Below are 16,475 nucleotides of genomic sequence, written 5' to 3' on the forward strand. Positions count from 1 at the left end.
AGATAAGTAGAAAAAGTAACAGTCAGTTGTGCAATTAGTTAATAGGCCCCCAACGGTAGATGCACTGTAGAATCTAATACAGCAAGAAATAAAGGGGGCATGTAAGAAGGGCATCGCAATAATCATGGGTGACTTTAATCTATATTTCGATTGGGTGAATCAGATTGGCAAAGGAGCCTGGAAAATAATTCATAAAAGTGGATTCGGGACAGTTTCTTAGAGCAGTACGTTCTAGAGCCAACCAGGGAGCCAGATAATGTGTAATGAAACAGGATTAATCAATAACCTCAGGGTAATGGAGCCTCTAGGTGACAGCAATCATAACATGATTCAAATTCAACTTCAGTTTAAAGGGGACAAGTGTGGATCTAAAACTGTTTTAAACCTAAACAAAGGTAGCTATGAGTATGAAAGCAGAGCTGGCTAAAGTGAGCTGGGAAACTAGATTAAATAGTAGGACAGTAATTATTAAATATCTCCATAAAAGTCTCAGCAAAGATTTATCCCAATGAAAAACATCTAAGGGTCTATTGCCTGTGACGAAATAAAAATATCAAATTAAAGAAACACTACAAATCTGTCAAGATTAGTGGTAAGTCAGATTTTAAAAAGCAGGAAAGAATGACTATAAAAATAAACCTGATGAAGGGGCAACACTCCGAAAGCTTGTGCTACCAAATAAACCTGTTGGACTTTAACCTGGCGTTGTGAGACTACTTACTGTGCCTACCCCAGTCCAATGCTGGCAACTCCATATTATAAAAATAAATAGTATGAGAGAAAACTAGCTGGTAAGATAAAACAGATAGTAAAGGTTTCTACAAGTATTTAAATGCAAAAAGAGTAAATAAAGCTAGTTTTGATCCTCTAGAGAATGAGTCTGGGGCATTGACAATGGAAAACGAGGAAATGGCAGGGGCATTGAACAAGTATTTTGTGTCTTGAAGTCTCAGAAAACATCCCAAACATACTTGAAAATTCAGAGGCGAATGGGAGGGAGGAACTTAACAGTCACTATCACCAGGAAAATGATGCTGGGAAACTATTAGATCTAAAGGTGCATAGCCTGCATCCTAGGGTCTTTAAAATAAGTGGCTGCAGAATCATAGAGGCATTGCTTCTCATATTCAGAAATTCTTTAGATTCTGGAAAGGTGCCGACAGATTAGAAAATAGCAAATATGATCTCAATTGAAGAAAGGAGCGAGACCTAAAGCTGTAAACTATAGGCCAGTTAGCCTAACATCAGTCATAGCGAAATTGCTAGAATTCATTAGCAGAATGCTTAGAAAACCATAATGGGATTAGATATAGTCAACATGATTTTGTGAAAGGGCAATTGTGTTGCTTAATTGGTTAGACTTCTTTGAGGAAGTAATAAGTAAAATGGCTGAAGCATTACCAATAGACTTCTCCAAGTTGGTAGGAAGAATGAAAAAGGCAATATTGAAGAGAGACTCGAGGATACAGAAGATTCTGAATGTCATGTTATGAGTCATAAAAAGATCATGCAAATGAAGCATTGTTATTTATAGTAAGGGGTTGGAATATAAAAGTAGAGAAGTTTTACTGCAGCTGTACAGGGCTGTGGTGAGACCACATCTGGAGTACTGTGTGCAGTTTTGGCCTCATTTGAAAAAGGATACAATTGCATTAGAAGCAATTCAGAGAAGCTGCATTTGACTCATTCCTGGTTTAGAGGCCTATCTTATGAAGAAAGGCTGAACAAATTGGGCCGATACTTGGAGTTTAGAAGAATGAGAGGTGATCTTGTTGAAATATATGAGGAGGAAAGATTCTGAGAGGGATAAACCAACCATGGTTAACCAAAGAAATTGAGGAGAGTATGAAGTTGAAAGAAAAAGCGTATAAGGAGGTAAAAGTCAGTAATAGTCCCGAAGACTGGGATAAATTCTGAATAAGAAGTTTAACAACACCAGGTTAAAGTCCAACAGGTTTATTTGGTAGCAAAAGCCACACAAGCTTTCGAAGCTCTAAGCCCCTTCTTCAGGTGAGTGGGAATTCTGTTCACAAACAGAGCATATAAAGACACAGACTCAATTTACATGAATAATGGTTGGAATGCAAATACTTACAACTAATCAAGTCTTTAAGAAACAAAACAATGGGAGTGGAGAGAGCATCAAGACAGGCTAAAAAGATGTGTATTGTCTCCAGACAAGACAGCCAGTGAAACTCTGCAGGTCCACGCAACTGTGGGAGTTACAAATAGTGTGACATGAACCCAATATCCCGGTTGAGGCCGTCCTCGTGTGTGCGGAACTTGGCTATCAGTTTCTGCTCAGCGACTCTGCGCTGTTGTGTGTCGCGAAGGCCGCCTTGGAGAACGCTTACCCGAATATCAGAGGCCGAATGCCCGTGACCGCTGAAGTGCTCCCCAACAGGAAGAGAACAGTCTTGCCTGGTGATTGTCGAGCGGTGTTCATTCATCCATTGTCGCAGCGTCTGCATAGTTTCCCCAATGTACCATGCCTCGGGACATCCTTTCTTGCAGCGTATCAGGTAGACAACGTTGGCCGAGTTGCAAGAGTATGTACCGTGTACCTGGTGGATGGTGTTCTCACGTGAGATGATGGCATCTGTGTCGATGATCCGGCACGTCTTGCAGAGGTTGCTGTGGCAGGGTTGTGTGGTGTCTTGGTCACTGTTCTCCTGAAGGCTGGATAGTTTGCTGCGGACAATGGTCTGTTTGAGGTTGTGCGGTTGTTTGAAGGCAAGAAGTGGGGGTGTGGGGATGGCCTTGGCGAGGTGTTCGTCTTCATCAATGACATGTTGAAGGCTCCGGAGGAGATGCCGTGGCTTCTCCGCTCCGGGGAAGTACTGGACAACGAAGGGTACTCTGTCCACTGTGTCCCGTGTTTGTCTTCTGAGGAGGTCGGTGCAGTTTTTCGCTGTGGCGCGTTGGAACTGTTGATCAATGAGTCTAGCGCCATATCCTGTTCTTATGAGGGCATCTTTCAGCGTCTGGAGGTGTCTGTTGCGATCCTCCTCATCCGAGCAGATCCTGTGTATACGGAGGGCTTGTCCGTAGGGGATGGCTTCTTTAACGTGTTTAGGGTGGAAGCTGGAGAAGTGGAGCATCGTGAGGTTATCCGTGGGCTTGCGGTACAGTGAGGTGCTGAGGTGACCGTCCTTAATGGAGATGCGTGTGTCCAAGAATGCAACCGATTCCGGAGAGTAGTCTATGGTGAGCCTGATGGTGGGATGGAACTTGTTGATGTCATCATAGAGTTGTTTCAGTGATTGTTCACCATCTGGACAATGTACGTGTACAATGTACATGTACATCTCACGTGCATTGGCTATGCTAAATTCCCCCTCGGTATACCTGAGCAGGTGTCGGAGTGTGGCGACTAGGGGATTTTCACAGTAACTTAATTGCAGTGTTAATATAAGCCTACTTGTGACTGATATATAAACGTTATAGAAAAATGTTAACATTAGTATTTTGTGCATTCAGAGATAGCAAGATAGATTATTGGCATGAATTGGGATAAACGCATTTGATTCAGTAGCGGTTGCTGAGATGTGGTTGCAGTCCAAGTTTGGGAACCCAATTCTTGGGCAATTAATTTTTAGAAAAAGATAGCAAATTAGAAAAGGATGTGGGGTTGCTCTGATAATGGGTGAGATAAAGGCTGAAGAGAAAAAGGACCTTAACCCAGAAAATCGCAATGATTGGAGCTAAGAAATAACAAGGGTGAGCGTAATTATATTATTGGACAGTGTATAAATCAGAAAATCATGTAGCGAGCAATGCAATCATTGTAGTCGACTTTAACCTCATAGATTGGGCGGACAAAACAGTTAAAAGTAATTTGGAGGGTGAGTTCATGCATTCACTAAGTTTTTTTCAGAACAGTATGTCAAGGAACCAATGCAGGAATAGTCTATTTTAGGTCTAGTGTTGTGTACTGTACTGCACAGGGATAATTTGTAACCTTGTAGCAAAAGGTCCACTGGGTAGAATGATCATTATATGATAGAATTACATATTAAATTTGAGCATGATATGGTTAAGCTTGCAACTAAAATATTAAAAGTGACAGACAATTGCTTAATTTCGAGGAGCAAGTTGGCAGAGGTGGATTGGGAAATTAGATTACAAGCTTGTTAGGGAACAAAGGTAGTTTTAAGGGATTTATATTGATAAACATTAGAAATAAGATATAATTTAAGTGGATTTAATATAATGTTTCAGTGCCTGAAAAGGTAAAATCCTATAGCTATATTCATGCTGTACAAAGGTGTTTGTATGTGTGGGAGTTGGTTAAGTTCCAACTGGAATTCTGTTATGCTTAGAGCGTGCTACGGCGTGAAGAAGAAATAAGCATAAAGAAGGATGTAGTTGCGAAGCAACTGAAGGGATTTCCTTTGTTCTTAGTTTTAACTGGAAGCCAAAGCAGTTGGAAATATGGAGAGAGCGAGAAGGCAGCTCTCTCAGCTCTGCTAGAAGCAATTAGTTTCAGAAGGCTAAAGAGGAACATCTCTCTTCATATATTCAAGATGGCGCCGGAGCATGATGACTTCTTGCAAGCTATGTCCAGCATACTCTCTAATTCTATCTCTTACTCTTGATCTATGCTTTTAACACCCTAGATATGTCTGTAACACTTAATTCTGTACCCTCCTCTTTACTTCTCTATGTACGGTATGCTTCTCCTGTATAGCACGCAAGAAAGAATACTCTTCACTAATACTAATACATGCAACAATAATAAATCAAAATCTTTTTAGAAGAAAAGTCTTACTATAGAATAATGGTTATTCTAAAGTCTAGCACTGAAGAGAAGAAACTGGGAACAAGAACCGATTACTGTTCAGTAAAGTCAGAGTTGAAAAAGCATTGGATCGTGAGAGGCCAGAAAGATATCTGCAATAGTTCTAAGGTTTGTGAGAAATTACTACAGTTTGAAACATTATTTGAAATAATCAAGTAAGTCAATGGCTGGATTTCAGAATTTGTGCAGGAGCCTTTAAGGCAAAGAAATCCTGAAAGGGATTGGTGTGAAATCCTGGAATGGATTCACTAGTAAAAGTGGTGTGGAAGCTCTGTTCAAAAGAATCATTTGGAAAACATGGACTGGATTCCTGAATGCAAACCATTAATATAAAGCATCATTTTGAACCAATATTTTACAGTCTGTTTTTGGTTGTGGAGTTTAGAAACATGCATGTGACAATCACCTGGGTTGAATTCTGAGGAAACATCCACAGACATACACTTGCGATTCAGAAAGGAGAGTGTTTTTGACCGTCGTCATCTTGTCTGCTTATAAAGGACTTTGAGTATTAATGCGACTATTGTAGTTTAAGATGTACTTTGTAATCCATGTTAATCCTCAAATCTGTGTATTTGTTGAGCCAAGGGGAAGTAAGGGAGTATTGTATAATAATCCGACTTTTCATGTTTAATAAATGATTTTTCTTTCTTGTTGTTAAAATTAATTAGTGGTCCTTTGAAGTTGCAGCCTTTTGAGCCAGTATTCCATTCTCGGATCTTCCCATCCGGTTGTAACATCAACTGGGATTGTAACAAACTATAATGGGAGAAATTAATGGAATACATTTTAAGAAATTCAAAGTTCTTAATGAATGTACATTACCTTGTAAATCTCCACTAGAAAAATGTGGCCATTGATAACAAAATCTACTTGAGGATAATAGATTAAAAGAAGAGGTTTACGTGGTTGCCAAAATGCAGGCAAGTCTGATGATGAGATGATGAAAATTGGCAAAGGATGACCAAGAAATTGATGAAGGAAAAATTAGGGTATGAAATTAAATGAGAAAAAAATTATAGGGACAAATTATAACATAGAAGACATTAATAACCTAATCGGAACCAAGGACTTACTGAGAATGAAGAGTTTAGTGTAATTAATCTCAGTAAAGAAAAAGTACTGAGGAAGTTAACAGGACTGGTGGCTGCATTAGACTTAAAATTTGAGAATTCCTATTAATCTGGAATGGTCCCAGTGATTTGGAAGGTAGCAAATATCACCACCATTCAATAAAAGAGGGTGAGAAATCAGGAACTATAGGCCTGACATAGGGAAAATGCTAGAATATTACTATGGACATGCTAGCAGGGCATTTGGAAAATCACATTATGATTAAGCAGAGTCAACATGGCTTTATGAAAGTGCAGGTATGTTTGATAAATTTATTAGATCCTTTTGACAATGCAACTAGCACAGTTGATTGATTGGGGGTGGGGAGGGTAATGTATTAAGATTTTCAGAAGGCATCCGGTAAAGTGCTGGAGGATTGGATGATGGACAGAAAATCAAGAATACAAATAAGTTATCATGGAGATGACAAGATATAACAAGTGCTGTGCCAAAAGGATTAGTGCTTCAGTCTCATCTGTTTACTGAGATCTATCAATGGCTTAGATAAGGGGACCAAGTATAACTTATCTCGGTTTGATGACAGTACAAAGCTAGGTGGGGAAGTAAGCTTTGAGGAAGATGCTAAGATTCTGCAAAAGATTATAGACTGGTAAAGTGGTTGGGCAAGATGGTGACAGTATTATGAGAGAAGCTGTGAAATTATTTCCTGTTCTTTGGATTTAGTACATTACATTTCTTAGATATTGTCTGCAGTTATTTTAAAGTTTTCCTATTTGTCATCCAGCAGTCTTAACTGGGTTAATGCTCTTTTATTATTTACTAAATAGCTCTAAACACAATTAGACTGATTTTGCCCAGATTAATAAAAGAAAATTCTCCCTTCTTGGTATCATGTGATTTTCCAGCAAAGGGCATGGATAGATAAAATGCTCAAGTTTTTGAAGCTGCCCTGGAGCAAGTCAATAGTGATGACACTTTTTTATGTTGAATTTGGTACAAGAACAGCGGACATATAGTACAGGAACATGATAAACTAAGGAAAGCCGAGTTAACGTTTTAAGTCTTTTAGTTCTTCATATAGTGTTGGGTTGGCAGGGAATTGAAATGATGGGCAGCATGTTGGAACATGACCTAGTCCAATCCCTTACTGCTATTAATCTTTGCTCTAGCTAAATTTTAGACAAGATCAAAATTTGATGTTGCGGTAACATGGTTAATTTCAAAATTGACAATCTTTTTATATTTTTCAGTAGCTGCCAGAATCATGTTTCTGGAGTGGGGCTGGTTAACGTTGATAGTACATCTATACATACAAATCAGTGTATGTTTAAGGACAGGTAAGTAAAGAAGAATGTGTGCTACATCTCTTGGCTTATCTACATTTTGATATTTACTTGAGGCAATAAATTGTCATGATTGTGTGTGCGTTGCAAGCAATGATAAACCAAGTGTTTTATTGTCCAGAAAGTCATGCTTTTGGTATTGTTCACAGTGCATTTAAATGCATGCATTAATTCGAATTAGCACTCAGTAACAGTGCTGGAAATGCAAGCCCATGCATCAGAACGGGAGATAGAAATATAGAATGGAGGCCCCAATTTTTCTTGGTGTTCTGCTCCAATTCAGTTGTGTTGTCATCATAGAATCTCAAGTACTTGAAGTAATATGACCACAAGCCAAATGTGGACTTGTCAAACTCCAAGCATGGCCTGAACAGGCCTAAGCTTCCTTGGGAGTGGCAGTCAGTGTCAGATTGCTACTCTGCTCCTAGTTTCTTATCCAAAATCCTGCCTCACCTGACCTCCCAACTGAAGCCAAGTGCTTTACTGTTCAACAATGCATTCTGAGCCAGCAGATCCATTTCCGGAGCTATCAGCAACATGTTAGGGTTAACCTGATGAGTGCACAGCCAGATAGTCCTTCTTTAGCAAAACTGACAAGTAGGGAAAGTCTTGTTCATTGAAACTAGACTGCACCATGGCTAAGTTAGAGGCTCACATGACTCGTATGATTCCTTCTCCGAGCATGTTTTCAGTGTTTAACAGCCAACGGCTTTGAAGTCACTTTGCCTGTCTCATCTTCAGATGCTCTAGCCTTCACCACAGCACGGAAGCAGCTTAAAAGCACCAATGGTAGCAGCACCAACTGCATCATGATTTTTCTGTCAGTTTGAATTCAGAACTTCACATACCTTAATTCCACCAAGATGTCTTGCCCAAAACATTTAATGAAGTAGATATTAAAGAGAATTATTGAATACAACAACTTCCATTTTTTCTGACCAGACTTCGTGAGCTTGAGGTCTGGAGAATTATACCAAATTGGAAATTATTAATTTGGATGTGTTTGGTTTCCCACAATAAGCAGCAAAACTCTGTCTTTTGTGCTGCATTTACCTTCTTCCTGAGGTACAATCAAGTCAGATATGAAAAATATTATTTAATAGATTGAAAATCAGTGAATAGGTCTTGTTCTGATGGCCTCGCCTTTCAAATTATGCCCCCTTTCATATGCAGTTTTATTTCTGTCTTAATAAAAAATAAGCTTGGGTGAATCTACTTTGTGTATAAATACTGTTGAGAGGTTTACTTTGTGACATGTAGATGTAATTGCTAAAATAGTTTCATTTCTTTCCTCTAGTACACAGTTCAATTTCGAGGCATGGCTACATCATACCGGAGTCACCAGTAATAGCACTTGGCTCACAACTAGAAGCATCCTGCATCCTTAATGATTCCTTTGTAAAAGAAAATAAAGTAGATGCAAATCAAATATTCTGGAAATTAAAGGGCAATACAATATCAAAAGACTTCTACCACACAGTCAGTAGTACAGTGTCTAATATAACGCTGAACATTTCCAGTGCTGAGAGTTCACTTCTGACCTGCAGTGTACAATGCAATGAGGATCAAGCAACAACTGTCTTTGGAATACAAATTACAGCAGGATGTAAGTATTTTTTGTGGACAAGAGGGATAAAAAGAAAATTTAACTATCTATCTCATTTTTAGATACAAGAGAAGTAATATTCCAGAAGTAGGTATTATGTAGACTGAGACATTCCAGAGTTAACATGACCAGAATAAAAAGATTGTGAGGATGGAGGCAGGATCAAAGAACAATACAGCACAGGAACAGGCCCTTCAGCTCACCAAGCCTGCACTGACACATGACAGCTTTCAAACGAAAGACCTTTTGCCTTTCATAGAATCCTACAGTGCAGAAGGAAGCCATTCAGCCCATTGAGTTTGCACCAACCACAATCTCACCCAGGCCCTATCCCCATAGCCCCATGCATTTACCCTAGCTAGGCCCCCTAACACTAAGGAGCACTTTAGCGTGGCCAATCCACCTAACCGCACATCTTTGGACTGCGGGAGGAAACCGGAACACCCGGAGGAAACCCATACAGACACGGGGAAGATGTGCAAACTCCACACAGACAGTAACCCTAGCCGGGAATCGAACCCGGATCCTGGCGCTGTGAAGCAGCAGTGCTAGCCACTATGCCGTCCTTGGATATGCTTTGTGAAAGCACAAAGTGGGGAAGAGAGAAAACACGGGCCGTATCCCTCTATTCCCTGCCTATACATGTGTCTGTCAAAATGCTTCTTAAACATTGCTGTTGTATCTGCTTCTACCACCTCCTCTGGCAGTGCATTCCAGGCTCTTGCCACCCTCTGTAAACAAAACAAAATTCCCCTCAAATCTCATTTAAACTTTCTCCCTTTTACCTTTAAAACCTATGCCCCCTAGCAATTGAGATTTCTACCCTGGGAAAAAGACTCTGACTATCCATTCTATCCATGCCTCTCATATATTTGTAAACTTCTATCAGGTCACCCCTCAGCCTCCAACATTCAAGTGAAAACAAACCAAGTTTGTCCAATCTCTCCTCATAGCTAATACTTTCCAAACTGGGCAACATCCTGGTAAACCTTTTCTGTACCCTCTCCAAAGTCTCCACGTCCTTCTGATAGTGTGGCGACCAGAACTGTATGCAATATTCCAAATGTGGACCTAACTAAAGTTCAGTGTCAAAATCTTGTGTCTATATATAACAAAGTTTAGTTATTATAGTTTTCATATACAATTTAAACATTCAGTGCTTGTCCAGGTATCATAAGAAGGGCTTAGCTTACAGCCCAGTTTTTGCTCAAGTTTATGCTCCGCTTAATTGCTTTCCTACACTTCTCAATCATTTTTGATGGTGGCTGAGGTCTGTGATTTTTGTTTTCTCTCTTCCCTACTTCGTGCTTTTCAAAGCATATCCAAGGATTTCAAACACAAAGCCATAATTGTGCACAAGAAGATAACCCCATTTATTTCCAAATGATGCCATAGTCACAGCATTTGCCAACCAAACAAGCCAAAATGTGACAGAAACTATTTCCAGTGTTTAAAGTTGAAATGCTAACAGTTTAGGGAAGTTCGCTGAATGGATGACTAAGAACCTTGCACTTGAGTAGCTTGGCCTACACCATTACATTCAATTGAAGGGATTTTATGGGTTTCTTCCTGTTCCCAATGATGAAAAATTGCACAGATTTTGGTGTATCTGGAATTTGCAAATTTCTTAAAAGGTTAAATTCAGTGACTGTGCTTCATATTATCAAGTGATGTCAGAGGTGATTCATAGTAAGAAATTGCTGACGTTTTGTCATTTAAGGGAAATATTTTAATTTTTGTTTTATGTTCGCAAAACACCATCCATCTCTGTTCCTACAGCTTTTGATAAATCTGTTCCAATGCAACAGTCACAGTCCAGTAGGCTATTTCAAAAATAAATATTAGTTCTATCCTGAATAAACACATACCAGTAAAAATTGACTAACCATTTGCTAGCTCTTAATTTGACTGAGTGCTCTGTTTTCCTAACATGGCTGGGGGTGGAGTTTCATCCGAAAGTCAGTGCTTAGAATAAAATCCCTTTCTTTCCTGGTCTTGCTAAATCTCTTCATAGATGAGGTTGGTGTTTACCTTAAAGATTCAAGTGAATAGAAGCTAATAAAAATGAATGTATTAAATTGTTTTGCACATTTTTCTAAATTTAAAAACTATTTTGATTTAAATATTTCACAAAGTGAGCAGACATCTTCAAACTACAGACCGTGATCTGTATTCAACCTCTCAAGCCCTGGCAGTTCAGCCTATCCAATTGTTACATTTGGGATTTTATTTTCTGCTTATTGATTCTTTCCTTGCTTGAATTTTATGCGACTAGAGATTTAGAAAGAAAAAAGGGACTTTTATAGTGACTTGTTGATCCTTCATAACATCGGTGCAGACTCGATGGGCTGAATGGCGGCCTCCTGCACTGTAGGATTCTATTACTCTATTAAATTGCTATTGTCATGTAGGAAAATATGATGGCCATTTTGGACACACCCAAGACAGTTCCTGATATTGATCTCAACTGATAAATCAGAACATGCAAATTTAGTTGTAAAGACAATTTGAAATCTAAGCATTATATACAGGGCGACACAGTGGTTAGCAATGCTGCCTTACAGCCCCAGGAACCTGGGTTCGATTTCCGGCTCAGGTCACTGTCTGTGCGGAGTCTGCACCTTCTCCCTGTGTCTGTATGGGTTTCCTTCGGGTGTTCCAGTTTCCTCCCACAGTCCAAAAGATGTGCTGGTTAGGTGTATTGGCCATGCTAAATCCTCCCTCCGTACCCAAACACGTGCTGGATTGTGGCGACTAGGGGCTTTTCACAGTAACTTCATGTAAGCCTATTTGTAACACTAATACATAAACTTTAAATAAATAATAAATAAACTATAAATGTTCCCCTGGACTCCCACAATACTCTGAACTACTTATGCGTATACTAAAAGATCAAAACGTTCCTGATGTAAGATGACTGGTATTTCTTATACAGTGCTAAATTTTCTTTTGTTGTAAATTGTGATAGAATGCAATTTTTGTGGATTTTTTCCTTTAGTGCCGCCAGAGAAGCCAAAAAATTTGTCATGTATTACCTATCATGAAAGAAATATGACCTGTTCCTGGGATCCGGGAAAAAATACATACTTGCCAACCAGCTACCAGTTTAAATTGTCGTAAGTATATCGTTGCTTTGCCAACAAATGGTTTTACAGGTCATCCTACAGAAAGTTAATTGTTGATTTTTATTCTTTTAAGTGTTCAGTTTTTAAGCATGAAGAAAAATCGCAATTAATATTTCTTTCCTATGTGTTTGGGGATTATGTCTCAATTTTTATCCTTGGATCATTTTACTGCATTAATGTTACTATTTTGATGCAAGTTGTTCTTGTTAAAGGGAAGCATTTACAAAGTGAAATCTGAACAAAATCCTTTGTCCCACAAAAATATCAATACAGTCAGTGATATTCCTGCAGGAAGGTTAGAATCATGTATGTTTAGGACTACATTGCTCTGTACTCGTTGGAGTTTAGAAAGATGAGGGGTGATCTTATAGAGACATATAAGATAATGAAGGGGCTGGATAGGGTAGAGGTGGAGAGATTCTTTCCACTTAGAAGGGAAACCAGAACTAGAGGGCACAGCCTCAAAATAAGGGGGGGCCGGTTCAGAACAGAGTTGAGGGGGAACTTCTTCTCTGAGGGTAGTGAATCTCTGGAATTCTCTGCCCATTGAAGTGGTGGAGGCTTCCTCGTTGAATATGTTTAAATCACGGGTAGATAGTTTTCTGATCGATAAGGGAATTAGGGGTTATGGGGAGCAGGCGGGTAAGTGGAACTGATCCACTTCAGATCAGCCATGATCTTGTTGAATGGCGGGGCAGGCTCGAAGGGCCAGATGGCCTACTCCTGCTCCTATTTCTTATGTTCTTATAACTTGAATAAATAGCTATTGCAATAGTTCTTAATGAGTTTAATATTTTAGATAAAAAATACAGTATGTGTTAAACATCCTAATTTTTGTTTTTCAGAATTGCACCTGACAGGTTGAAGTCATATCAGCTGCCAAATAATGTGAACAATTCATACGCAATTTTATATCCAAATATTTCTTATTTTGTTTTCAATAAAATCTGGGTAGAGGTGCATAATGACTTGGGCAGTGCAAAGTCTGACATACTACAGTTGGATCCTCTTGATGTTAGTGAGTATGCATTAATGTATTGTGGGAGAAACCTGATGAGCAATAGAGATCAATCTATGCACAATATTTCCAGTGTTGAATCGAAAGTCACTCCTCAGTTATCATTTATCAAAAAGCATCCTAAATCCATATTTTTTTCCAAAGAGCTTTTGGGCAAGTCCCTATCCCAAGCATTAATTCACTTTTTCCCCTCTATGGATGCTTGCATGGCCTGCTGAAGATGTCCGGTATTTTCTATTTCCAACGTGTGCAAGTTTTTTTGCTGCTTCCACACTATTATCACACCTGTTCACGCTTTGATGTGTAGTATTAAGTCAAAAGAGTAGAACTGTATAAAATGTTGATGGAACAGTTGGTAATGCTTTATCCTAGATATATTTAGCATATTTTGATTTTTTTAATGCATAAACTGGCAACATCTAGTATTATTAGCTCACAATTTGGCCATTTTTGATTCCATTGTGGTGTTTAATTGGAACATCAACAATTATTTTTCCTAGAATTAATATAAATTCTACAGCTGCTTTTGATCACTGGCTAGTTATGCAGGCTCACGTCAGTGTTTGGTTTTCCAAGACCCATCATTGTTATGATCTCAAAATCCCAGTTATTTACTAAAAGAATGAAGTCGCAACATTCCACAGTTTAAAACAGAAGAATATTTACTATACAAGAGTTAAACAAAACAAATACCAAATACTATTTTAGGTAACCTCCTTTACTCTAACATCAGAATCAACAGAATAACATAAATTCATTCATTGTAAACTATAGATTACAAGTTAAATGATAGATAAACCAGGACTGATCTTAAGAATTGGTTTAGCAGTCAACTCTGATCATCAAACCCAGTCATAATGTCCTTCAAAACTGTCTTCCTTATGAAGAATTTCAGCTCCTCTCCTTCCAGCAAACAGTGGCACACAATCAAAGTTCCAGGAGTGAGTTCTTCACCAAAAATGGCACACATCCGCAGAACCTCATCAACTCTAATTGAGACAATCTGGATGATGTAGACTTACCAACGTTGTCTTCAAGTAACAGAAACATCAAATTGTTCTCAGTTTCTGGATTTAACCGCTATCTTCAACTTTCCTGCTACTATTGAGCTTGGATGGCTTTTTGTCCCTCTATAAAACCTTAAGTTTCAGTTTTGGCTTCTGACCTCAATTTTAGTTTCCTTAGAAACTGAGAGGATCAATCTGCTTTCCCATCTCCCTTCATGACCTGGGTCTGTCTCAAAACAGATACAAGCTTTGAAGCTGTAAATTCCATCATAATATATATATTTTATTCTTTATATTTATCATTTTTAATCTTTTTAAATTGCAGCAATGTTCTTTGTTGTTTAACAGCTTATGTTACCTCATGTTACTGCTTTTGTCTATGATTGGCAGTTTGTATATTTTGTTGAGGCATCCTAACTGATGTGCGTATCATGAGCCAATATGTGCAGGCAGGTTAATTTTCAACTTTTCAAACCCTATATGTAATATAGATCTTGGAAAGACTCCCCCATCAATGACTGGACTTTAAGCCAATTTTCTGTGCAGTATGGAACTTCTCCCTCTTGCTACATTTCTCTGCACCTTCAAAATCATCATTAAGCCCTACTTTGGTACCTTTTGCTCTCTTCCGTAAACTACATCCACCTCTTATTTCAGTTTGAAATGCCATTGGGAATTTTGGTACATTGTTGTTGCAAACATTCTGAACAAACCAAATTTATTTTTGTTTTTTCTTTCCAACATCTATATTACATAGAGTTTGAAAAGTTGAAAATTAACCTGCTTGCACATACGTTGTAGAAGTTGGAATAGTGTGACAATACTTGTTTTTCTTTTAACCTCTTCACTTTTTTTAAGACCATAAAAAATAGAAAGGATGTTCTTGCTATAGATGGAGTGCAGTTGATTCCTGGCTTGGCAGGACTGTAATATGAGGAGAGACAGAGTCGATTAGAATTATATTCATTGGAGTTTAGAAGAGTGAGAGGGGATCTCATAGCAACTTATAAACTTTTAACAGGATAATACAAGATAGATGCAGAAAAATGCTGGTTTGGGGGGGGGGGGGGGGGTGCAGAACTAGGGGTCATATTCTGAGGATAAGGGATAAACCTTTTAGAACTCAGGTGAGAAGAAATTTCTTCACTACCGCAGAAAGTAGTTGAGGCCAAAACGTTGTGTGATCGATTTCAAGAACGAATTAGATACAGCTCTTGGGGCTAAATGGATCAAGGGATATTGGGAGAAAGTGGGATCAGGGTATTGAATTTGATGATCAGCTATGATCACAATGAATGGTGGAGCACACTCAAAGGGCCGAATGGCCTATCCTTCGATTTTCTATGTATGTTTCTGTGAACAGGAGTAGACCATTCGACCCGTCAAACTTGCTCCACCATTCAATAGGATCATGGCTGGTTTGGCTTGCATTCTGTTTCAAAATCTGATCTTATGGTTATCTGTCCGTGTTAAATTAGTTTCTCTTGTGTTTTAGTAAAACCTGACCCTCCAAAGATCACTTCTGCACAACTTGTAAAAAATATAAGCACAGTCTTGACTCTGAAATGGGAAAATCCACTCGTACCAATTACATATGATCTCAAGTACAATCTACGGTATAGAATTATTGATACTCCAGACTGGATACAGGTAAATTATTGCCCTGGCAAAGGAATTGAATATTTGATACATATGTAAAGGATTGATTGACAAATTTACAGATAATTAACTTGAGAATAAGTGAAAGCAATCAACAGATTTTAACATTGCATGAACTATTTTGCTGCACAAAGAATAACTAGTAATTTCAAGAAATAGTTTCCAGATTTTTGTAACCTTTCAGGAATTTAATTTATAATTACTTTCTCATAATTTCCTCAATGCTTGCCCATAACATGGAATTAAATAAACTCACATTAATTTTAGTTCCATTCGTGTGGTTCAATAATACCTATGCTTACATCCGCTAGCTTAATCACAGCAGATGTCTGCTCCTGGCCATTAGCCATTATAGTACTTTTAAGCCATGTAATATTGGCCGGCAACGGCAGCCTGGAAAATTCCAGCCATTGTGTCATTTGAGTTCAAAGTAATCCTAGGTTTGATTTAATCAGTGCTAAGTCAGTGATCTCAGATGGTGTTGGCTGTTTTGTAAATTTGTTCAATTATATCTGAGAAATCATTAGCTATTTCTAAAATGTTGTGATACATGACTTAGATGAAGCCAATGATTAATTTATTTCTAATCTTAAATTAATTGTACTCTACATTATTAACATTTGCTATTACTTTCTTGACAGGTTCCTCCTGAGGATACAGAATCCCCTCGGGAGTCTTTCTTAGTTCAAAACCTGAAACCTTTCACTGACTATGCCTTCACAATTCGGTGTAAAAAAAATGATGAGACAGGATACTGGAGTAACTGGAGTTTGGAGAAAATTGGAAAAACTCCTGAAGCCAGTATGTAGAATAAATAAACTTGAATTATGTTAAATGTAGAA

The 16,475-nt window shown here is 38.4% G+C and overlaps 1 protein-coding gene across 9 annotated transcripts in view; it reads left to right on the forward strand.

Moving 5' to 3' along the window:
* The window catches only part of il6st (interleukin 6 cytokine family signal transduce), a 71,729-nt gene that overhangs the window by 27,328 nt on the left and 27,926 nt on the right, over positions 1-16,475 (forward strand). For 6 of the 9 annotated variants that reach the window (XR_013498559.1, XM_078218991.1, XM_078218983.1 and 3 more), the window contains 6 exons: positions 7,126-7,212; positions 8,516-8,824; positions 11,823-11,940; positions 12,795-12,967; positions 15,470-15,624; positions 16,275-16,434. Coding sequence is in view for 8 of the 9 variants with exons in the window: in XM_078218954.1 (XP_078075080.1) it covers positions 7,126-7,212; positions 8,516-8,824; positions 11,823-11,940; positions 12,795-12,967; positions 15,470-15,624; positions 16,275-16,434 (1,002 nt within the window). In the remaining variant the exon portion in view is untranslated. Of the gene's footprint in view, positions 1-4,853; positions 4,910-7,125; positions 7,213-8,515; positions 8,825-11,822; positions 11,941-12,794; positions 12,968-15,469; positions 15,625-16,274; positions 16,435-16,475 lie in introns of those variants that run through there. The other 3 variants (XM_078219017.1, XM_078218968.1, XM_078219008.1) reach the window with 2 other exon arrangements.

Source organism: Mustelus asterias, chromosome 1, assembly GCF_964213995.1.
Source record: "Mustelus asterias chromosome 1, sMusAst1.hap1.1, whole genome shotgun sequence".
Lineage (NCBI taxonomy): Eukaryota > Metazoa > Chordata > Chondrichthyes > Carcharhiniformes > Triakidae > Mustelus > Mustelus asterias.